At 42.9% G+C, this 24,834-nt stretch overlaps 1 protein-coding gene across 2 annotated transcripts; it reads left to right on the forward strand.

Moving 5' to 3' along the window:
• Positions 1 to 13,899: 13,899 nt before the first annotated feature.
• LOC124661452 (DNA-binding protein REB1-like) lies at positions 13,900 to 22,124 on the forward strand. Of its 2 annotated transcripts, XM_047199308.1 has the most exons (11): positions 13,916 to 13,975; positions 14,754 to 14,988; positions 15,382 to 15,941; positions 16,372 to 16,456; positions 16,677 to 16,788; positions 18,650 to 18,762; positions 19,261 to 19,358; positions 19,532 to 19,608; positions 19,790 to 19,864; positions 21,239 to 21,301; positions 21,790 to 22,124. In XM_047199308.1, the coding sequence occupies exons 2-11, from the start codon at positions 14,757 to 14,759 to the stop codon at positions 21,932 to 21,934; spliced, it is 1,560 nt and encodes a 519-aa protein (XP_047055264.1). In that variant the 5' UTR covers positions 13,916 to 13,975; positions 14,754 to 14,756; the 3' UTR covers positions 21,935 to 22,124. The 2 variants fall into 2 exon arrangements, with proteins under 2 accessions (XP_047055263.1, XP_047055264.1); XM_047199307.1 differs by having other exon boundaries at positions 13,900 to 13,975; positions 14,754 to 15,941.
• Positions 22,125 to 24,834: the final 2,710 nt, after the last annotated feature.

A 24,834-nucleotide genomic window follows, 5' to 3' on the forward strand; every position in this document is an offset into this window, starting at 1 on the left:
CAACCCTGCAACCACAAAGCAAGAAGTCTCTTGTGTCCCCAACACACCTAATAGGTGCACTAGTTCGGCGAAGAGATAGTGAAATACAGGTGGTATGAATAAGTATGAGCAGTAGCAATGGCACCGAGAAAAGTGCTTGCCAGGCGTGCGATTGATGGTAGTAATATTAAAGGAAGTAAAGATGCGAGTAAAACGAGTAAACAAGCAACGATAGCAGATATTTAGGAACAAGGCCTAGGGATCATACTTTCACTAGTGGACACTCTCAACATTGATCACATAACAGAATAAATAGATAAATGCTAGACTCTACACTCTCTTGTTGGATGATGAACACCACTAAGCGTGTAGGATTACACGAACCCTCAATGCCGGAGTTAACAAGCTCCACAATATTCAATGTTCATATTTAAATAACCTTAGAGTGCATGACGGATCAACATAACCAAACCAAGTACTAACATAGCATGCACACTGTCACCTTCACACTACGAAAGGAGGCATAGATCACATCAATACCATCATAGCAATAGTTAACTTCATAATCTACAAGAGATCACAATCATAGCCTACGCCAAGTACTACACGATGCACACACTATCACCATTACACCGTGCGGGAGGAATAAACTACTTTAATAACATCACTAGAGTAGCACACAAATATATTGTGATACAAAACACATTGCAATCATAAAGAGATATAAATAAGCACTTCACTATGCCATTCATAACAGTGAATAAGTATTCTCGTGAAATATAGCCTAAGAGACCCACACGGTGCACACACTCGTCACCTTTACACACGTGGGACAAGGAGTCTCCTGGAGATCACATAAGTAAAATCCACTTGACTAGCATAATGACATCTAGATTACAAGCATCATCATATGAATCTCAATCATGTAAGGCAGCTCATGAGATTATTGTATTGAAGCACATAGGAGAGAGATTAACCACATAGCTACCGGGTACAGCCCAGAGCCTCGATGGAGAACTACTCCCTCCTCATGGGAGACAGCAGCGTTGATGGAGATGGCGGTGGTGTCGATGGAGGAGCCTTCCGGGGGCACTTCCCCGTCCCGGCGGCGTGCCGGAACAGAGACTCCTGTCCCCCAGATCTTGGCTTCGCGATGGCGGCGGCCCTGGAAGGTTTCTCGTACCGTGGCTTTTCCGTATCGAGGTTTTAGGTCAGGGACCTTTAAATAGGCGAAGAGGCGGAGTCGGAGGGTCAACGAGGCGGTGACACACTAGGGGGGCGCGACCAAGGCCTGGGCCGCGCCACCCTGGCGTCTGGTGGCCCAGTGGCCCCCCTCTGGCCTCTCTCGGTGTTCGGAAGCTTCGCGTGATCCTAAGATGCCGGGCGTTGATTTCGTCCGATTCCGAGAATATTTCCTTACTAGGATTTTCGAAACCAAAACAGCGAAAACGACAGAATCGGCCCTTCGGCATCTCGTCAATAGGTTAGTTCCGGAAAACGCATAAATATGACATAAAGTATGCATAAAACATGTAGATATCATCAATAATGTGGCATGGAACATAAGAAATTATCGATACGTCGGAGACGTATCACATCCCCAAGCTTAGACGCTTGGGTCTTCTTGAAATATGCAGGGATGAACCACGGGGGCATCCCCAAGCTTAGGCTTTTCACTCTTCTTGATCATATATCATCCTCCTCTCTTGACCCTTGAAAACTTCCTCCACACCAAACTCGAAACAACTCATTAGAGGGTTAGTGCATTGATACGTCTCCGACGTATCGATAATTTCTTATGTTCTATGCCATATTATTGATGATACCTACATGTTTTATGCACACTTTATGTCATATTTGTGCATTTTCTGGAACTAACCTATTAACAAGATGCCGAAGTGCCGGTTCACGTTTTCTCGCTGTTTTTGGTTTCGAAATCCTAGTAACGAAATATTCTCGGAATTGGACGAAACGAAGACCCGGGTTCCTATTTTCACCGGAAGCATCCGAACACCCGAGAGCCGCCGGAGGGGCCCGTGGGCCCCGGATGATAGGGTGGCGCGGCCCGGGCCCCGGCCGCGCCAGCCTATGGTGTCGCCGCCTCGTCGACCCTCCGCGCTCCGCCTCTTCGCCTATATAAAGGTCCCGTACCTAAAATCTCGAGACGAAAAACCACGATACGGAAAACCTTCCGAGCCGCCGCCATCGCGAAGCCAAGATCCGGGGGACAGGAGTCTCCGTTCGGCACCCTGCCGGAGCGGGGAAGTGCCCCCGGAAGGCTTCTCCATCGACACCGCTGCCATCTCCACCGCCATCTTCATCACCGCTTGCTTGCTCCCATGAGGAGGGAGTAGTTCTCCATCGAGGCTCGGGGCTATACCGGTAGCTATGTGGTTCATCTCTCTCCTATGTGCTTCAATACAATAATCTCATGAGCTGCCTTACATGATTGAGATTCATATGATGATGCTTGTAATCTAGATGTCACTATGCTAGTCAAGTGAGTTTTACTTATGTGATCTCCGGAGACTCCTTGTCCCACGTGTGTAAAGGTGACAGTGTGTGCACCGTGTGGGTCTCTTAGGCTATATTTCACGAGAATACTTACTCACTTTGTTATGAATGGCGTAGTGAAGTGCTTATTTATATCTCTTTATGATTGCAATGTGTTTGTATCACATTTTATCTATGTGCTACTCTAGCAATGTTATTAAAGTAGTTTTATTCCTCCTGCACGTGTGCAAAGGTGACAGTGTGTGCACCGTGTTAGTACTTGGTTTATGCTATGATCATGATCTCTTGTAGATTGCGAAGTTAACTATTGCTATGATAATATTGATGTGATCTATTCCTCCTACATATGCATGAAGGTGACAATGTGCATGCTATGTTAATTAGTACTTGGTTTAGTCTTTTGATCTATCTTACACTAAAGGTTGCTAAAATATGAGCATTATTGTGGAGCTTGTTAACTCCGGCATTGAGGGTTCGTGTAATCCTACGCAATGTGTTCATCATCCAACAAGAGTGTAGAGTATGCATTTATCTATTCTGTTATGTGATCAATGTTGAGAGTGTCCACTAGTGAAAGTCTAATCCCTAGGCCTTGTTCCTAAATACTGCTATCGCTGCTTATTTAATGTTTTACTGCGTTACTACTGTTGCGTTACTACTGCTGCGTTACTACTGCTTGTTTACTATCCTGGGCAAAGCACTTTTCTGGTGCCGTTGCCACTGCTCATACTTATTTATACCACCTGTATTTCACTATCTCTTCGCCGAACTAGTGCACCTATTAGGTGTGTTGGGGACACAAGAGACTTCTTGCTTTGTGGTTGCGGGGTTGCATGAGAGGGATATCTTTGACCTCTTCCTCCCCGAGTTCGATAAACCTTGGGTGATCCACTTAAGGGAAACTTGCTGCTGTTCTACAAACCTCTGCTCTTGGAGGCCCAACACTGTCTACAAGAATAGAAGCTCCCGTAGACATCAAGCACTTTTATGGCACCGTTGCTGGGGAGGAAAGGTAAAAGGCACTCATACTCCGGTTCCGAGTAACGAGTACTTTTACGGCGCCATTGTGTTTGTGCTCGAAGCTATTTCCTTTAGATCCTGCAATTGCATCTTTTTGTTTCTTGTTTACACTAGTTTGGCATAATGGACAACAATGAGCTTCTTATTCTATTTCCTGATTTAAAACATGGATTGTTTGATGCGAAAATTAAAAAACCTATGAAATCTTATTTGCATGCTTTGGTAGTAATATTAGTATGAACGCTTTGAACACCATTGTTGATAATGATATAGAAAGTTCTAAGCTTGGGAAGGCTGGTTTTCATGATCTTTTTAGTCCCCCAAGCATTGAGGAGAAAATTTTCTTTGGTGATACTTTGCCTCCTATTTATGATGATTATAATAGTGGTCTTTTGGTACAACCTACTATGGAGAGTAAATTTTATTGTGATTATACTATGCCTCCTACACTTGATGAGAATAATAATGATAGCTACTTTGTTGAATTTGCTCCCACTATTACTAATAAAATTGATTATGCCTATGTGGAGAGTAATAATTTTATGCATGAGACTCATGATAAGAATGCTTTATGTGATAGTTATATTGTTGAGTTTGCTCATGTTGCTACTGAAAGTTATTATGAGAGAGGAAAAAATGGTTGTAGAAATTTTCATGTTACTAAAACATCTCTCTATGTGCTGAAATTTTTGAAGCTACACTTGTTTTATCTTCCTATGCTTGTCACTTTGCTCTTCATGAACTTGTTTATTTACAAGATTCCTATGCATAGGAAGCATGTTAGACTTAAATGTGCTTTGGATTTGCCTCTTGATGCTCTCTTTTGCTTCAAATACTATTTCTTGCGAGTGCATCATTAAAACTGCTAAGCCCATCTTAATGGCTAAAAAGAAAGAACTTCTTGGGAGATAACCCATGTGTTTATTTTGCTACAGTACTTTGTTTTATATTTGTGTCTTGGAAGTTGTTTACTACTGTAGCAACCTCTCCTTATCTTAGTTTTGAGTTTTGTTGTGCCAAGTAAAGTCTTTGATAGTAAAGTAAATACTAGATTTGGATTACTTGCGCAGTTCCAGATTTCTTTGCTGTCACGAATCTGGGTCTAATTCTCTGTAGGTAACTCAGAAAATTATGCCAATTTACGTGAGTGATCCTCAGATATGTACGCAACTTTCATTCAATTTGGGCATTTTCATTTGAGCAAGTCTGGTGCCCTTTTAAAATTCGTCTTTACGGACTGTTCTGTTTTGACAGATTCTGCCTTTTATTTCGCATTGCTTCTTTCGTTGTGTTGGGTGGATTTCTTTGTTCCATTACCTTCCAGTAGCTTTGAGCAATGTCCAGAAGTGTTAAAAATGATTGTGTCACCTCTGAACATGTGAGTTTTTGATTATGCACTAACCCTCTAATGAGTTTGTTTCGAGTTTGGTGTGGAGGAAGTTTTCAAGGGTCAAGAGAGGAGGATGATATACTATGATCAAGGAGAGTGAAAACTCTAAGCTTGGGGATGCCCCGGTGGTTCACCCCTGCATATTCTAAGAAGACTCAAGCGTCTAAGCTTGGGGATGCCCAAGGCATCCCCTTCTTCATCGAAAAATTATCAGGTTCCTTCTCTTGAAACTATATTTTTATTCGGCCACATCTTATGTACTTTACTTGGAGCGTCTCTGTGTGCTTTTGTTTTTGTTTTTGTTTGAATAAATGCTTGTGTGGGAGAGAGACACGCTCCGCTGGTTCATATGAACACATGTGTTCTTAGCTTTTAATTTTCATGGCGAAGTTTCTTCTTCGTTAATTTGTTATATGGTTGGAATTGGAAAATGATACATGTAGTAAATTGCTATAATGTCTTGGATAATGTGATACTTGGCAATTGTTGTGCTCATGTTCAAGCTCTTGCATCATATACTTTGCACCCATTAATGAAGAAATACTTAAAGCTTGCTAATTTGGTTTGCATATTTGGTTTCTCTAGAGTCTAGATAACATCTAGTATTGAGTTTTGAACAACAAGGAAGACGGTATAGAGTCTTATAATGTTTACAATATGTCTTTTATGTGAGTTTTGCTGCACCGGTTCATCCTTGTGTTTGTTTCAAATAACCTTGCTAGCCTAAGCCTTGTATCGAGAGGGAATACTTCTCATGCATCCAAAATCCTTGAGCCAACTACTATGCCATTTGTGTCCACCATACCTACCTACTACATGGTATTTCTCCGCCATTCCAAAGTAAATTGCTTGAGTGCTACCTTTAAATAATTCAAAATTTATCACCTCTGATTTGTGTCAATGTTTTATAGCTCATGAGGAAGTATGTGGTGTTTTATCTTTCGATCTTGTCATTTACTTCGACAGACTTTCACAATGGACTAGTGGCACATCCGCTTATCCAATAATTTTGCAAAAAGAGCCGGCAATGGGGTTCCCAGCCCCAATTAATTAACTTGCATTAATAATTCTCTTCACATGTTTTGCTCGATTCATCGTAAGCAACTTAATTTTGCAAATAGACACTCCTTCATGGTATGTGATTGTTGGAAGGCACCCGAGGATTCGGTTAGCCATGGCTTGTGTAAGCAAAAGGTTGGGAGGAGTGTCATCCATAAATAAAGAAAAACTAAACTAAAGTACATGTGTAAACAAAAGAGAAGAGGGATGATCTACCTTGCTTGGTAGAGATAACGTCCTTCATGGGAGCCGCTCTTGAAAGTCTGGTTGATGAGGTAGTTAGAGTGCCCACTACCATTCGTTGACAACAACAAACACCTCTCAAAATTTTACTTTTATGCTCTCTTTATGTTTTCAAAATAAAAGCTCTAGCACAAATATAGCAATCGATGCTTTCCTCTTTGAAGGACCATTCTTTTTACTTTTATGTTGAGTCGGTTCACCTATCTCTCTCCACCTCAAGAAGCAAACACTTGTGTGAACTGTGCATTGATTCCTACATACTTGCATATTGTACTTGTTATATTACTCTATGTTGACAATTATCCATGAGATATACATGTTACAAGTTGAAAGCAACCGCTGAAACTTAATCTTCCTTTGTGTTGCTTCAACGCCTTTACTTTGATTTATTGCTTTATGAGTTAACTCTTATGCAAGACTTATTGATGCTTGTCTTGAAGTACTATTCATGAAAAGTCTTTGCTTTATGATTCACTTGTTTACTCATGTCATTACCATTGTTTTGATCGCTGCATCCACTACATATGTTTACAAATAGTATGATCAAGGTTATGATGGCATGTCACTTCAGAAATTATCTTTGTTATCGTTTTACCTTGCCGGGACGAGCGGAACTAAGCTTGGGGATGCTTGATACGTCTCCGACGTATCGATAATTTCTTATGTTCTATGCCATATTATTGATGATACCTACATGTTTTATGCACACTTTATGTCATATTCGTGCATTTTCCGGAACTAACCTATTAACAAGATGCCGAAGTGCTAGTTCCTGTTTTCTGCTGTTTTTGGTTTCGAAATCCTAGTAACGAAATATTCTCGGAATTGGACGAAACGAAGACCCAGGTTCCTATTTTCACCGGAAGCATCCGGAACACCCGAGAGCCGCGGAGGGGCCCTGTGGGCCCCAGATGATAGGGTGGCGCGGCCTGGGCCCTGGCCGCGCCAGCCTATGGTGTCGCCGCCTCGTCGCCCCTCCGACTCCGCCTCTTCGCCTATTTAAAGGTCCCAGACCTAAAACCTCGAGACGAAAAAACCACGATACGGAAAACCTTCCAGAGCCGCCGCCATCGCGAAGCCAAGATCTGGGGGACAGGAGTCTCTGTTCCGGCACCCTGCCGGAGCGGGGAAGTGCCCCCGGAAGGCTTCCCCATCGACACCGCTGCCATCTCCACCGCCATCTTCATCACCGCTGCTGCTCCCATGAGGGGGGAGTAGTTCTCCATCGAGGCTCGGGGTTATACCGGTAGCTATGTGGTTCATCTCTCTCCTATGTGCTTCAATACAATAATCTCATGAGCTGCCTTACATGATTGAGATTCATATGATGATGCTTGTAATCTAGATGTCACTATGCTAGTCAAGTGAGTTTTACTTATGTGATCTCCGGAGACTCCTTGTCCCACGTGTGTAAAGGTGACAGTGTGTGCACCGTGTGGGTCTCTTAGGCTATATTTCACAGAATACTTACTCACTGTTATGAATGGCGTAGTGAAGTGCTTATTTATATCTCTTTATGATTGCAATGTGTTTGTATCACATTTTATCTATGTGCTACTCTAGCAATGTTATTAAAGTAGTTTTATTCCTCCTGCACGTGTGCAAAGGTGACGATGTGTGCACCGTGTTAGTACTTGGTTTATGCTATGATCATGATCTCTTGTAGATTGCGAAGTTAACTATTGCTATGATAATATTGATGTGATCTATTCCTCCTACATATGCATGAAGGTGACGAGTGTGCATGCTATGCTAGTACTTGGTTTAGTCTTTTGATCTATCTTACACTAAAGGTTACTAAAATATGAGCATTATTGTGGAGCTTGTTAACTCCGGCATTGAGGGTTCGTGTAATCCTACGCAATGTGTTCATCATCCAACAAGAGTGTAGAGTATGCATTTATCTATTCTGTTATGTGATCAATGTTGAGAGTGTCCACTAGTGAAAGTCTAATCCCTAGGCCTTGTTCCTAAATACTGCTATCGCTGCTTATTTACTGTTTTACTGCGTTACTACTGCTGCGTTACTACTGCTTGTTTACTATCTTGGGCAAAGCACTTTTCTGGTGCCGTTGCCACTGCTCATACTTATTTATACCACCTGTATTTCACTATCTCTTCGCCGAACTAGTGCACCTATTAGGTGTGTTGGGGACACAAGAGACTTCTTGCTTTGTGGTTGCGGGGTTGCATGAGAGGGATATCTTTGACCTCTTCCTCCCTGAGTTCGATAAACCTTGGGTGATCCACTTAAGGGAAACTTGCTGCTGTTCTACAAACCTCTGCTCTTGGAGGCCCAACACTGTCTACAAGAATAAAAGCTCCCGTAGACATCATGCATAATCAAAATTTCACATGTTCAGAGGTGACACAATCATTCTTAACACTTCTGGACATTGCCCAAAGCTACTGGAAGTCAATGGAACAAAGAAATCCATCCAACACAGCAAAAGAGGCAATGCGAAATAAAAGGCAGAATCTGTCAAAACAGAACAGTCCGTAAAGACGAATTTTTTAGAGGCACTGGACTTGCTCAGATGAAAATGCTCAAATTTAATGAAAGTTGCGTACATATCTGAGGATCACGCACGTAAATTGGCAGATTTTTCCGAGTTACCTACAGAGAACCCTGCCCAAATTCGTGACATCAAAAAATCTGTTTCTGCGCAGTAATCCAAATCTAGTATCAACCTTACTACCAAAGATTTTACTTGGCACAACAATGCAATAAAATAAAGATAAGGAGAGGTTGCTACAGTAGTAACAACTTCCAAAACTCAAATATAAAACAAAAGTACTGTAGCAAAATAAAAACATGGGTTATCTCCCAAGAAGAGCTTTCTTTATAGCCATTAAGATGGGCTCAGCAGTTTTAATGATGCACTCCCAAGAAATAAGAGTTGAAGCAAAAGAGATCATTAAGAAGCAAATTCAAAACAAATTTAAGCCTAACCCACTTCCTATGAAAAGGAATCTTGTAAATAAACAAATTCATGAAGCATAATGCAACAAGCATAGAAAGATAAAACAAGTGTAACTTCAAGATTCTCAACACGAAGAGGGGAAACTTAATATTATTAAGAGGCATATAATCATGTTTCCCTCTCTCATAATAACTTTCAGTGGCATCATGAACAAATTCAACAATATAAGTATCACATAAAGCATTCTTATTCCCATGCATAAAAGTATCATTACTCTCCACATAAGCATAGTCATTCTTATTAATTGTAGTGGGAGAAAATTCAACAAAGTAGCTATCATTATTGTTCTCATCAAGTGTAGGAGGCATAGTATAATCATAATAAAATTTACTCTCCATAGTAGGTGGCACCAAAAAACCACTATCATTATAATCATCATATATGGGAGGCATATCATAATCAACATAAACTTTCTCCTCAATACCCGGAGGGCTAAAGAGATCATTTTCATCAAAACCGACCTCCCCAAGCTTAGAATTTTCTATATCATTATCAACAATGGTGTTCAAAGCGTTCATACTAATATTACTACTAGCATGCAAATAAGGTTCCATAGGTTTTTTAATTTTCGCATTAAACCATTCATGTCTTGACTCGAGAAATAGTTTAAAAAACTCACGAGATGTTTTCCATTATGCCTTACTAGTGTTTAACAAGAAACAAAAAGATGCAATTGCAGGATCTAAAGGAAATAGCTTCGAGCACTCTCAACGGCACCAGAAAATAACTTAGTTACCTGGGACCGGAGTATGAGTGCCTTTTACCTTTCCTCCCCGGCAACGGCGCCAGAAAAGTGCTTGATGTCTACGCACGCTTCTATTCCTGTAGACAGTGTTGGGCCTCCAAGAGCAGAGGTTTGTAGAACGAGCATCAAGTTTCCCTTAAGTGAATCACCCAAGGTTTATCGAACTCGGGGAGGAAGAGGTCAAAGATATCCCTCTCAAGCAACCCCGCAATCACGATACAAGAAGTCTCTTGTGTCCCCAACACACCTAATACACTTGTCAGATGTATAGGTGCACTAGTTCGGCGAAGAGATAGTGAAATACAAGTAGTATGGATGTATATGAGTGGTAATAGCAATCTGAATAAAATATGGCAGCGAGTAAACATGCAATAGAACAATAAATAAACGGAGTTTCAGTGCTTGGAAACAAGGCCTAGGGATCATACTTTCACTAGTGGACACTCTCAACATTGCAATCATAATGGAATATAAATAAGCACTTCACTATGCTATTCTGAATTACTCTCTGGCAAGATAACGAACTCTAATTCATCATGTAGGCAAACCTTAAAGATGTATTCCCAAGTACTAATGAACACCCCACGCTGTCACTTTGAGCATTCATAGGAGGTACTAACACACCACAATTTCATAGAGACATCCAACTCAAATCATAAATCTGTGAATAAGTATTATGTGAAATATAGCCTAAGAGACCCACACGGTGCACACACTGTCACCTTTACACACGTGGGACAAGGAGTCTCCGGAGATCACATAAGTAAAATCCACTTGAATAGCATAACGACATCTAGATTAGAAAGCTCATCATATGGATCTCAATCATGCAAAGCAACTCATGAGATCATTGTATTGAAGTACATGGGAGAGAGATTAACCACATAGCTACCGGTACAGCCCCTAGCCTCGATGGAGAACTACTCCCTCCTCATGGGAGACATCAGCGTTGATGAAGATGGCGGTGGTGTCGATGGAGAAGCCTTCCAGGGGCACTTCCCCGTCCCGGCGGCGTGCCAGAACAGAGACTTCTATCCCCCAGATCTTGGCTTCGCGATGGCGGCGGCTGTGGAAGGTTTCTCGTACCGTGGCTTTTTCGTATCGAAGATTCAGGTCAGGGGGCTTCTTATAGGCGAAGAGTCGGAGTCGGAAGGGTTACGGAGGCTCCACACAACAGGGGGGCGCGCCCCCCCTTGGGCCGCGACGGCCACATGTGTGGGCCCCCCAGGGCTCCCCTCCGGTGCCCCTCCGGTGTTCTGGAAGATTCGTGCAATTATAAGATGCTGGGCGTTGATTTCGTCCAATTCCGAGAATATTTCCTTACTAGGATTTCTGAAACCAAAAACAACGAGAAAACGAGAACTGGCACTTCGGCATCTTGTCAATAGGTTAGTTCCGGAAAACGCATCAAAACGATATAAAGTGTGAACAAAACATGTAGGTATTGTCATAAAACTAGCATGGAACATAAGAAATTATAGATACGTTTGAGACGTATCACTTACCAGTGCGTTTCCGTCGGAAGACGGTCTCGCCGATGAAGATGTGTATCCCGCCGATTGGGATGATGAGGAACTTGACGGGGTCTGTCCTAGCCGGAATTCAGAACTCGACCGGAGGGACGATCGGAAAGACACGCTTCACAGCGATGGAGTCGTTGAAGCTTCCCATGGCGGAACCCTCCCGGTTCCGGCCTCCAGACGCCGCTGGCCCCATGGTGGGCGCCAAATGTCGTTGCCTATTCGACGGTACTCTAGAGGAGGGATCCTCATGGAGGGAAGAAGAAGTAGGGGCCATTGGGCGGAGTGTCCTCGGGACGGTGGTACGCGATTTACCCAGCTTCGGAACACCTGCACGATGACAGGGCCTACTGCTGCTTGTCTGGAATTATCTGGGCGCTTTCGCGTTGTTACAATGAGTTGTGATTGTGCCTCTAGGGCTCCAGGGATCCGGCTTATAAAGGCGCCCGGATCTAGGGTTTCTACGGAGAGTTCTACCCGGAATACAAGATGCCTAACTACGGAACATTACATTGTCGTGCACGTCAAGGATCCACCTATTCCTAACTTGTCGTCATGGATCCGGCTTCCTTCATGGGCCTTCACGGATCTGATTCCTGGCATAGACCTCTTCGGATCCGGTTACTTTCATTGGCCTTCATGGATTCGGCTACCTCGGTAGGTCGGTTCGGATCCGGCTACCTCAGTAGGTCGGTTCGGATCCGGCTACCTCAGTAGGTCGGTTAGGATCCGACTACCTTCGTAGGACTATTGGGATCCGGCTCCTTGTTCCTGGATGGACATCTTCCATCTTGATCAATAGCAACTGGACCGTCCGGTGGGCCATATGCCATCACCACCATCTGTGGGCCACCCGGGCTTGCCGGAATCGGACCATGTCGATGGTATACCTATGAAGTATATTCACAACAATCGCTCGTGTTGTAGATAGCCCGTACAACCGTCTCCAGACGAGTGCATCCAGAATTCATATGCGCTCGCTACGTCTTCGGAAAAAAGATAGGATCATTTGTAGATCCGATGGGTAGCCATACAACCCGAAAAAATAAATAACTATCCAAACAGGGCGAGCAAAAGGATAATCGAAAATAGATGGTTGATGGACTCCCTGGAATCACAAAAAACGCATTTCTTGCAACCATGCGAATTTGTTATGCTAAGTTATCCTTAATAATACTTTTTATGGAGAAATCACGTAAATACCTTAATTTTGGTGGTACTTGTAGTTTCTAGATACAAAACACCGTTTGGCCATTCATCATATATGTATACATAAATTTAACGGAAACAAGCCTAATGTAGACATTTTTCACACAAACTTATTGTCTACATGTGGTAGAGCAATCTACTTCTTCTCGGTTAACATTCTTCTAAATTTGACATTTAGAGGCACTAACGAATTTACATCAGCAACATAAATTTAGAGCACAAACATTTTCGTCGGATAATATTATAGAGAAAATGATACTGTTGGGAAAGTTACGATCATGCCACCACTACAATAGCGCACTTGGGCCTAGTAGTTTTAAACGCCAAGCCACACGCCTAATCGCTATGCTCGTGCTGAAGCAGCAATAAAAGCCACCAAGAATGACTACAATCAGGGAAAGTGCAACTACGGTTCTTTTCTTCTTTCAACGCTTAGATTTGCGCCCTATTGTACGACATGGATACTAAAACGCATCGGTTACATTAATAAACGATACAAAACCTTCTGATAAGTGTGGCACATAATTACGAAACAAAGTGAACGAATAGTTACGAATTACTGGACGTTTAGGATCAATTTGAGAACATACCTCACCTTATTTGATACCATGATATCACTCTTCAAAATTTAAATTGTAAGTGTTAAAAAATTCAAAAAAAAATTATAGGTGTTCACAAGATGTGTGTTTACATGCCCTCTAACTTTCATAACCAATTTCAAAATATCCTTAAGTCGTTTGGTATCCATTATTTGGGCCTGAAATCCTGGAATTCCATATGTGGGTTGTTTGGTTGCCACATAATTGGGTCGTCATTTCATTTAGAAAATCCAGCAAAATAACGGCATGGGTAAACACGATTCCGAGTTGAGACCTGTCATTTGCGTTTCTCTATGGTAACCATTTACAAATTAAATATTGAATTCTGCTGTCATTTGCAATTCCAGTGACAACCAAACAAGTGTCTATTTCTGAAATTACAATATAAATGAAATGATTACATGTATTCATTTCAAAATGCTACAAATGAAAGGAAAGCCTGGCTTCCAAACGACTTTTACAGATGCATAGAATTAGGTTTAAAATTGGGAATTGCAATTCGGGCCCCTAATTCTACCGTTTGGGTGCGTGTTGAATTTAATAAGCCCAGAAACGGAGGCAAATTCCAGGCCCGCGCCCGCCTAGTGCTTTTTTCTCGCTTGGCCAATACGCGAATTCGCTCGGAATTGTGTCCTGTACCGCTTGGCGAGCGCAACCTGGACCGAGAGCGAGCGCCGCGCGACCTGGACTGCGAGCGCCGGCGGCGGGCAGCGGTGAGTCCACCCCTCGTCTCCTTCCCCTATCCCCTACCCCGCCCTCCTCTCATCCTTCCCGGCGTCCTCGTAGGATAGCTCGGCCGACGGCGTCTGCCCGCCCATGAGCCCGCCTCAAACCCTAGGTCGACCATGGGGAACGGCGGGAGGGTTAGCAACGGTGGGAGGGGAACGCCTGCCTCTCCCCTGCCGCTCACCCAACCCCCTATCCCTTGAATCCTCCCGTTAGCCACCTCCCAAGCAGGCCACTTCCTCTGTAGCTAAGGGCATGACGGAAGACTGCGGATAAGAGCTGTTCAGAATTTTTAAAATGTTCAATTTTTTAAAGAAATGTTCAGAATTTGAAAAAAAAAACGGATTTAAAAACAAAACTGGAAAAAGAAATGGAGAAAAAAGAAAAAAATTGAAAAACAGAAAACAGAAGAACAAAGCAGCACGGTCACGGCGAGTGTCTCAACCTCTCAGTTTGCAATTATATTTCCCCAATGGAGAACAAAGGATGATGCTTAGTTTATCATTTGGGTCGTTAGCAACATCCATCAAATTTAACCAACAGTTTGTGGATACATATTTCTCGCTTCCCAGGGGAAGATCCTAGGGTTAAATGTAAATTTCCGATTGTGCTTGCGACACACCTAAATTATTATTGGGGACGTGGTCACGCCTACGAACAATTTGTAGTTTTGTCGCTGTTAGTCTGTTACTGTGAACTTTCATTTCTGTTGCCATGGTGCTGCAAAACGAAACTCTGACTCCGTGTACCCATTTTGAAAAGCAGAAGATGGAGGCAGAGCCCTGTTTAGAGCTTGCCGATGGCGATATGAGGAAAGAGAAGAAGAAGAAGAAAATGAAAGAGGGGAAGAGGAAAGAAGCTGAGATGAAAGGGCAGAAGGAGACATTTGACGCTGCTGTTGAAGATTTAGCAGCAGGGAGATGCGAGGTTGAGGGGAAACAATCTAGCAAGTCAAAGAAGAGCAAACACGAGCGTAGCGATGCTGGCGAGGATTCCGCTGGTGATCGAGTTGTGGCAGAAGAAGATAAGAAGAGAAAGAAGGAGCATCCAGTTGTGCGGGAAGAGAGCAGCCAGAAGCAGAAACTCGATCGTACCGTAGAAAATTCAGTGGTCGAAAGAGATGGGGTTGAGGGGAACAAATGTAGCAAGTCAAAGAAGAGCAAACACAAGGATAATGATGCTGGTGATGCTTCTGCTGCCGATCAAGTTGTGGTAAAAGAAGAGAAGAGAAAGAAGAAGCATCCAGTTGTGCTGGAAGAGAGCAGTCAGAAGGAGACACTTGATACTACTGCTGAAAATTCAGTGGAAGAAAGAGATGGGGTTGAGGGGAAGCAATGTAGCAAGTCAAAGAAGAGCAAACACAAGCAGAATAACGCTGGTGATGCTTCTGCTGCCGATCAAGTTGTGGCAAATGAAGATAAGAAGAGAAAGAAGAAGCATCTAGTTGTGCTGGAAAAGAGCAGCCAAACCAAAAATACTAGCAAAGATGAGAATGGAGAGATCAAGGAGAGAGGAAAGGAAGGTGATAAATCCAGTCCAGAATTTAGTGAGAATGCATCCGCTGGGAGAGCTGAGGCTGAAGTAGATGGTAAGAATGATAGGAAGAAAAAGAAGAGCAAGGAGGGAACGCGAGATGGAATAAAGGATAAAGTAAAGGCAGCTCAGTCAAAGAACAAGGGCAAGCGGGTGAGCTTTGCTGATACCACGGAAGTGTTCAGAACTGAAGCTGATGGTGAGGGGAACGTAGGAGGAAAAAAGAAAAGGAAAAAGGCAGCTCAGTTAAAGAACAAGGGTAAGCGTGTGAGCTTTGCTGATTCTGTGGAGGTGTTTGGCATCGGAGGTGGCGACAATGGAGAAGGTGGGAGCAGTGATGAATCTAAATTTGTGCACGGACAGAGGTTTAGCCCAGAGGAAGACGCCACCCTCATGGAAGCTATAAGGGATTTTATAGAGGTTTCATCTCGTGTTTTTTTTTTTTTTTTTTTTTGCATTTGTGTCATAATGAACAAACTTAAATTGAATGGAAGCTATGCCCCTGACATGATGGTGTGAGGACAAGAGTACTTTATCATTTAGATGGATAATTTTTCTTGAACTTCAAATTATTGTTTGCAATTTGCAACTGTGTGTTCTTTCAATTTGATCCAACAATCATCAAGTATATTTTAATTTATTTTGTCCAAATGTGTACAGAATTAGCTTCTACAAGTCTATATTGACCTCATCTTGGAGTTAAATTGATTTGTCGCACTAATATTCTGTTTCACTCTCTTCCCACCCTCTATCGATTGATGTTTACATTTTTATCTACAACTAAACTCGCTCGTGATTGTAAATGCCATGCCCATCATATTTGATTTTTTTGCTGTGTTTCTTATTTTAGATGAAGCAATTGGGAGAGAAAGGCTTTGAGATGATTCGGTCTCCTCGTGAACACAAAGAACTCAGGGGTTGTTGGGATGTTATAGGTAAGGCGAAAATATCTGGAGCTAAGCTCGTCAATGTTTTCTCCTCATATTTGCTTGCCTTTGTGTAATAACGTCAGTTAAGCATCTAACCTGTATGAACAGTCTTTCTTGAGACTCACCATTTCACTTTGAATTTCCAAGCAGTCCAAATTTCATCTCTTATCCTGACCTGGATAGCAGAAACTTATCATTGTTAATCATTGATGCACATTCTTTGCAGGGAAATGTTTACCCCATAGACCTCACCATGCCATATACAGGCGGGCACGTGTATTACTCAGTAGGAGTGATCAACGTAAATGGACACAAGAAGAAAAAGAGCATATTCGGCGGTACCATACTTTCCTTTTGCTGAAATAAAATTATACTCCCTCCGTTCCTTTCTATAGTGCCTATTGTTTTTTGGCACGGAAATTAGCGCAAGCAAATTTATTGACACAAAACCCCCAGCGCTATTTGAGAGAAAAAAAAGGAAACTGAAAACAGATCGGAGACGTGATCTGCTCCCTACGCGCGGCCTACTCCTTCCTAATCTTACGTGATCTGTATTTGCTATTTCCTTAACAGACGCGTGCGTGATCTACTCCTTCTTTTCTCACGTCCAGATTTTCTCTACGTGATTGCATACCAGATTTTGTCAACGTGAACAGATTCTTTCCAGATTTTCTGGACGGAAACAAATCGGTGGAAGGGGTTATTTGCAAAAAAACACAGCTTTCCTCTTATATTCTGAAACAATTGCGAAAAAACAATAGGCATTACAGAAAGGAACGGAGGGAGTATTTATTACGGAGTATCTGCATTACCTTATTTACTCCATTGTCTTTACTATTAAAAAGTAATCATATTTTTGTCCATTGTGTTTTGAAATAAATTAATGTTTGCTGCTACTTAGCAGTATGTCTTCACTCCTAAGATGTCAATTGGTGACGGTTGTCCATTGACCTCGTCCCTTCCTGGTGTTTATACCATTTGCTTGGTGGTTATGTGTGCCACCAAAGTTGGATAGAATAACCCGCAAGTGCCACTAATATATTAGCTAACTGACTTTAGCTAGTGCTTATCTGTAGCAAACCATAATTAATCAAGAAAATAGTTAATTGCGTGAACTTATATTTATGTATCTTTGGTGCGTGTTGTCTTATGTTTAATATGCATAGTTTGCCTGTAAGTTTTCTTTGTGATCTCATAGAAAAGTTACTTGATACATAGTTCGTGGTTCCTGATATGATAAAATAGGGTTTTCCTGTCAGACAGTTCACAAACCCGATAATTCTGGTGTATAGAAGTTGATTTGCATGCATTAGTTTTCCTTTGCAACTGATATAAATGTGAGTATTTAGGAGTTGAAAAATTGAAACGGAAGGTACAGGTTTGTTTTGCCGGCCTGGCTCTGCTGCTTCAGTAGCTAATGCAATTTTTCCATGTCACTGCTTGGGCTTCTTATTGCTGCCACCACTGTCTCGATCTATCTACTTTGGCTCACCATCCCACACCCACTTCCTTCAAGCGACTGTCCCTAATCTGCTTAGACGACAGCCCTCTCTTCTAGTTGCAGACGAAGGGGAATGAAGATATGCTTGATCAACAGGGCCAACGGTGTCCTGATCTGTTAGGCATTGAAGCGAGATCTGATGATGACAAAGGTTAGTTGTATTGGTGAGGGTGGTGGCTGGTGTAAATCTCTCATGGCATCATGGTTTTAAAGGCGCCAAGGCGTCCTAAGGCGAAGGGGGGCGCTCCGACGCTTAGGCGACGCCTAGGCGGACGCTTTGGACGCCTAGGCGCCTAAGGCGGGCGTTTTTGTAAGGCGGAGGGGGAGCGCTTGGACGCTTAGGCGTCCCTAAGGCGACGCTTAGGCGACGCCTTTAAAACCATGCATGGCATCATCACCATCAGAATGCACCCCTGTTATCAAGCAACGATATGGGATTGCCACTCCCCACAAATTAAATTTTGCACCAGCCCATATCAGATCATGGTGGATCATGAATGAGATAGTGCGGTGGAGATTGCTGTTTGCCCTGCTGCGAGTTGGATACTATGATCTAGACTGTGTTGTACCTTGTGAAGTTCATCAATACATCTCTCTTACATGTAGCATACTTCTTGATATTTGTTATTGAGAAAAGTTTCAGTATGCCTTGCTGTTGCTTCATGTAATTAAGATTAGATCAGTTCATTATGATGCAGGTTTGTCCGAAAAAATGGCACGGAGTGGAAGACATTGGCACGTGAACTTGGGAAGTGTGATATCCATGTAAAAGATACTTGGAGAAGAATAAAATCTGAAAACTTGAAAAAAGGTGCCTGTTGCTACCAAATTCTATCATATTATACCTAATTTTCCTGTTTTAAACTTTAATATTTCAGCACATGTTCAGCAAATATGCACATGTTTAGCTTAAAGATGCACATGTTTATTTTCTTACAGTGGATAACTCTTTTGCATAGTATTTTTTTATTTTTTGGGTATGTTTTTTCTCACATCATTCTGTCACACTTGCGTATTGGTCATGTTGAAGTATACTTATAGCAGTAGCTGAGCCCAACTCTGCATACTAGTTAATATTTGGTGCAGGCATGGAATATGCAACAGCAACAAACCTCACATATTTGCTTAGTGCTAATATTGAAATTACTGAAAAAATAGTTCACCATTTTAAGTTGGGTGCTAATACGGCTCCACAATCATAAACTTTTTGTAGATGATTATTTTCCAGTTTTAAGTTGTTGAGTGTCAGTTAAACATATGGAAAGTTCGTTCACGAGATAAGTGCCTTCTTTGACTGGTATTTCTTCAGGACATTGGACACAGGATGAACATCAAAAGTTATTCGATCTGGTGAACCTTGACTTGCGTATAAAAGCTCATCAAATAAAAGATCCTGATAATCGGAAGGTTTGTAATTTACCACTGTTGTTGGTATTGTGTATTTCAGTCCAGTTTTCTTTGTCTGAACTGTGTTTATTTTATACTCCGTTCTAGCTTCCATGTTTCTAGCAGTTTATATTGCTAAATGACATAAATCATGATTGAATCTGATGAGTTGGTTTACTTATTGTCCGTGACAGCTTAGGGATAACATTTCCTGGGAGGCCATCAGTGATAAATTAACCACCCGTAATCACAAGAATTGCTGCATGAAGTGGTTAGTACTTCTGTTTGCTACTACAGCTTTGTTTTCTCACTCAATCTGTAGTAAACGCTTTGTACATTGCATTGGTTAGTGCACGCTATTGTTTCCCATCCTGTGTGTCTATATGCATATACACGGTTACTCTTGCATGGAAGTTATATGTTGGCACCACTAATTTCCGGTGCACTTTCAGGTACAATACATTAGCATCTCCGATGGTTAGTAAAGGAATCTGGGCAGATGTTGATGATTATCTAATGGTGGAAGCGTAAGTTTGTACACTCTTATGGCAATTGTTTTTCACCATTGACACTGCATCTTATTTGTATCTGAGTTACAAAAAAAACAGTTGTTGATAAGAGTAGGCTGTAGCGTATGCAATTTCCGGTCCATAAACTTATTTCTTCAGTAATTCCCAAAGTTATGGACGCATGGTTGATGCTAATAGTGCTCTGGTCTACATAGTACCATGAAGGTGTGAACTTTAGAATTAGGGACTTCAGTGTAATGCTTATGTTCCGTGGTCATGTTTATGTTGCTTTTTTGCTTGGTCAAGCCATCTATGTTTCTGTTGTATAGGCCTACAGGGTCACAACTCACGACGTAATGAGGACAAATTGAAATCCGATAATTCCCCCCTCTCTATTTTTGGTAGCTTGCACCAGGTTTAACTTCCATCGTAGGCTTTGTTTGGTTGTAAACTAACATTCCATGGAAAGTTCCGGGCTGTAGAGGCTCTTAGGATCTGTTTGATTTGTGTTCCCAACTCACCATAGCAAAATATTGGTCATGCTGATTGATGTGCCACTTGTTTGGTTTGTTTCCAATTATTTGGCTGCCTATGTCCCTTGTAGTGTTTCCTTCACAAATCGTTGCCAAAATTTTGGCAACCCCAGGGTGGCAGAATCTTGCGCCAAATTATTGGCGTTCCAATATTGGCAGGGCAGTGATGGGCACGAACCAAATGCACCCTTAGTGATCAAAGTGTGATGACTTTTTCTGTCTTATTTCTTGAACTAAAAGAGATCATCTCTGGCTCATTTACAACAATAAACAGTAGGATTGAGTCAATGTTGCTGTAAGCTGCGGGTCTAATGTTTAGGTAGTCATCTGAGCACCCAGTTGTGGTCATCTATGTCTCCCGCAAAAGGAAGTTATGCCATTATTGGAATTTCGAGTTGATTTGTTCTGGCTTGTTTTTGCATTGAGAATTGTGGAGTTGTCCTTGATTGGGGAAGATTTCTATTCCCCCCTGAGGTCTTGCCAGGTAGCATGCATAGATGCCACATAATATACTGTATCCATCTTACACAGTTTCATATTTTCACCTAATTTGCACATAAGCTTATATCAACACAACAGAACACAAGTCTTTTACTTCTCTCTCGACGGGCTAGTAGCCTAGGAGAGTTGGTTGGAACCTGTATATGCACAAAACATGATTTTGATAGGAGAACTTTTAGAGGCCATCATACACTCTTATTGATTGTCGAGTTGTTCATTGCTATTGATTTGCATTGCAGATGAAGTTATAGTGTATTGAAAAGGATATGTTTGATTTTTTTTTACATATGTTTTAAGTGTCTTGTCATGAAAACAGCGTATACCTCCATTTGCTAATTTCTTAACAAAATAAAAACAGGCTCCAGAAGGATGATGCTGTTTGTGTCGAAGATGTCGATTGGGACAGCCTTCTCGATCACAGGTGAGTGTTGCTGCTAATTTAGCTCACAGCCTTCAACTTCGCCATGTTCCTAATCACACAGTAGTATGGTGAACTTACCGAATTTTTATTTATACCGAGTCAATCAAGTTCATGTTGACTTCAAAAGTCCCAACATTCGAATGCATTATGATCAAACTAAGATGGCCTTGTTGTTGGAGTAAATAATATTTGCTTTGAAGGATATGAAGCAAAAGCCAACGTCTTTACCCTTAACATTTGAAGAGTTTGCTAACAGAGCTATTGGCTTTGTTTATTGAGATACTATAACATTAGGTAAATGGACAATAATAGCTAGGGATAGTGTGCGGTTGGATCATGCACATAGTTCAATAAATCCCGTCGGTAATCCTGGCATACACTAGCACTTGTTACTTTCTTTGTTCTGTGTTGTGTATTCCAAAAGAAACGAATTGTGTTACTATCTATCCTTTTGGTTATGATAAACTGGGGTGTTTCCCTCTGCTCAGATCTGGTGAAGTCTGCCGCCAAAGATGGAACCAGATAGTCCGTGGCATTGGCGGCCACAGGGAGAAGCCTTTCATCGAGCAGGTTGAGGTGTTGTCCAGGCGCTACTGCCCGGAGATGATCGAGTACAGGCAACCGCGGGAATGATCGCCCACCCTGTCAAAAACTGTATGCCCCTTGACAAGGCGGCGTGATCTGTCTGATATCCTGCATGTTAGCGAGCATGTGTTGTCGCCTGAAAAATGTGGGATTTATGAGATGCGGAACGTGGGGGTGCATGGTTTCTTACTTACCAGCTACCACTGAGCAAAGATAGGTGTCATCAAGTTTTCCTTTAGGTTTAGGCCATCTTCAACAGGGCGACGCATTTCGGACGTCCAAATTGTTCGTGCAAATCCGTTTGCGTCGCCTGGCCGACACGAAAACGACCGTTTTTGTCCGCGTGTCCGTTTGCGCTTGGGTTCCTCTAGCGGTCCGACACATTTGCGTGTCTGCATGAATTGGGATGTTTTAAAACAACAAAATAAACAGGTTCAACGTAGTTTACATCTAAATTTTTAAAAGTCTACATGAAAATAAGACGACATTCTTCTAGTCGTTGTCTTCATGGCCAGTCAATGCTCACTGATGCTTAATTAGATCCGTCTTTAGGCATTTGGGCACGATCTTGTCAGTGATTTCTACATTCACCATGTTGTGTATGAGCATGTTATCACCTCATGCATGGCCTTCAGCGACCATGTTCTTGCTGGGTGACGGATAATGAATTCCATGTTCTTGTCGGGTGACGGACAATGAATGCCAAATCCATAAATCTTGAGATATCACTGACAGTGGCCGTTGTACTGACCATGTCATCCAAATGGACAGGTCTTTCACTCCCAGTGATGCAATCTATGCTGCCAATCATGCCTGGGAACCCTCTAGACTTGTTGATAGACAATAGCCGCCTTGTATTCTCAACTGTTGGCTCCCTACAATAATGTCGTCCGAACAAGGCAATCACGGCTCGGCAAAACCGGTACATGGACTCAAGGCAGGTGCTCTCACCCATTCGAAGATACTCATCGAATATGTCAGCAATTATTCCATATGATAGCATGCAAATAGCTGCGGAACATCTTTGGTAGGAGGTGAAGCCTAGCGCACCTGTTGCATCGGGCCTGCATTGAAAGTAGGGATCATAGTCTCTGGTGCCCCGTGGAATGACCATGAACATGTCCCTTGACATCCTGTACCGGCGCTGGAACAATTTGCCGAGAACACCGGATTGGTGCGGTGGAAGTAGTCCTTGTGGAGCCGGAGGTGCCCTTCCACTCTGTTGTGCGACAAATTTTTTGAGCGGCCCTTCACAAGAGCCCCGGTGCACCGGCATCTGGCTGGCATTGTACTCGTGGAGGATGGAGGCCGCAACAGTAGCGATGGTCTGCGTCACATGTCCGTCTGCGTGGGTAGCAACTGCGGATCAATGGCCGCGCACAATAACACCCAAAACACGAGTAAGAAACCTACCGGGGCAATTGACCGAACAGGTCGTGGGCGGTGAGGCCGAGCGGCGCAATCGACAGAGTTTGGCCCCCAAACATGCGACAGGTGCGCGCCAGAACCTACCCCGACTGAGATCCTATTCTCTGGCGCGGCGAGGACCGAGCAGACGTCGTGTACTACGACGGGGCAGCGGGGGGTGGGGTTGGGGTGGTGGCGTCGCACTAGGGTAGCAAAGAAGGGAAAAAAGAAGCAAATCAAAGTGGTCGATTTCTCTATCCCTGACGTGCGGGACCGGGTAAGAAAAGAAGGATACTCGGCGTGACCGCGCAGCGTCCGCGGAGACGCAAACCTGCCGCATATTTGGACCGCGTTTGCGTCGCCGCGAACAGCCCGGTTGTGACGCCCCGGAACCGGTACCATGAGGATTCCAGCGATCTCATCAAAATCCGCACAATATCGATTTTAGAGACGCCCATCAACAACTCGTACACGTCGAAACATGCACGTGATGCCGGTGGAATTATCACGAGCGGTAACATTACAACAGGTTTACAATAGAGCCCACAAGAAACATATATTACAACAACGACTCCAACGAGCCAAGAATACAAATATACAACACAAAGATCCGAATCATTCAGAAGATCAAATATGTCCGAGTACGGACAAGATACAAATTGGACGAAGAGTCACGAAGATAACCAGTGGCGTCCATAACCCTGCCCAGGCCAAGCCGGAGGGTAACCTTGCTAACGTCGTCTTCATCAAGCATGTCTTCATACATGTCTAGTTATGTCCCAAAGCAGCAATAAGTACAGGTTCATACTTAACAAGACTTCAAGACGTATAAACATTCGTCAACCAGTCATCTTTTGTACTTGAGGACGCAAGATGACATCATAGGCAATATGACGGGGTTAAGCGGCAATGCGCAAGCACTAAAAACCTATAGAGACACTCACAACTTACATGTGCTAGAATAGATAAGAGAGCGCATAACTAACATTTCTATACTCTGCAAACATAACCCAGCCGACGTGTTCCCCCTTTGCAAAGGAAGTACTTGCAAGGGCACTCACACGGTTGACAAATTTTAACCAGTCGTTATTAAAGTTGTGCTAACTTACTATGCAAGTTATAACACCATGAATCTAACTTGCAACCAAGAGTGCGACAAACACAATTAGCACATTGGATGTTGAGATCAATACATAGAAAAATAGTCGCGTAAATCCTCGTGCATCTTTGAGCCGCGGCTGTTGCCATCACTATGGGGCGAGCAAAAAAAAGGGGAGCTTCCCGCGCCGTACGCCGTCGCCAACTCATTGCCGGTGGGATACGCCTTTGTCGAGGCCGTCCGGTGCCCTTGTCAGCTGCGTCGTTTGATACGACTGCGGCCACCCACCTCATTTGTCAGGACCGGTGGTGCTGGGCTATGGAGAACTGGTGGAAAAGAAAGGTGAAGAGGGAGGATAATAAACAGCCGGCCCGCCGATCGACGGGATGCATCATCATCCTTTAAATGCCCCGATCGTTTCGTATCCAGGCATCTAGCAATA

The sequence above is a fragment of the Lolium rigidum genome, chromosome 6, assembly GCF_022539505.1.
Source record: "Lolium rigidum isolate FL_2022 chromosome 6, APGP_CSIRO_Lrig_0.1, whole genome shotgun sequence".
Classification (NCBI taxonomy): Eukaryota; Viridiplantae; Streptophyta; class Magnoliopsida; order Poales; family Poaceae; genus Lolium; species Lolium rigidum.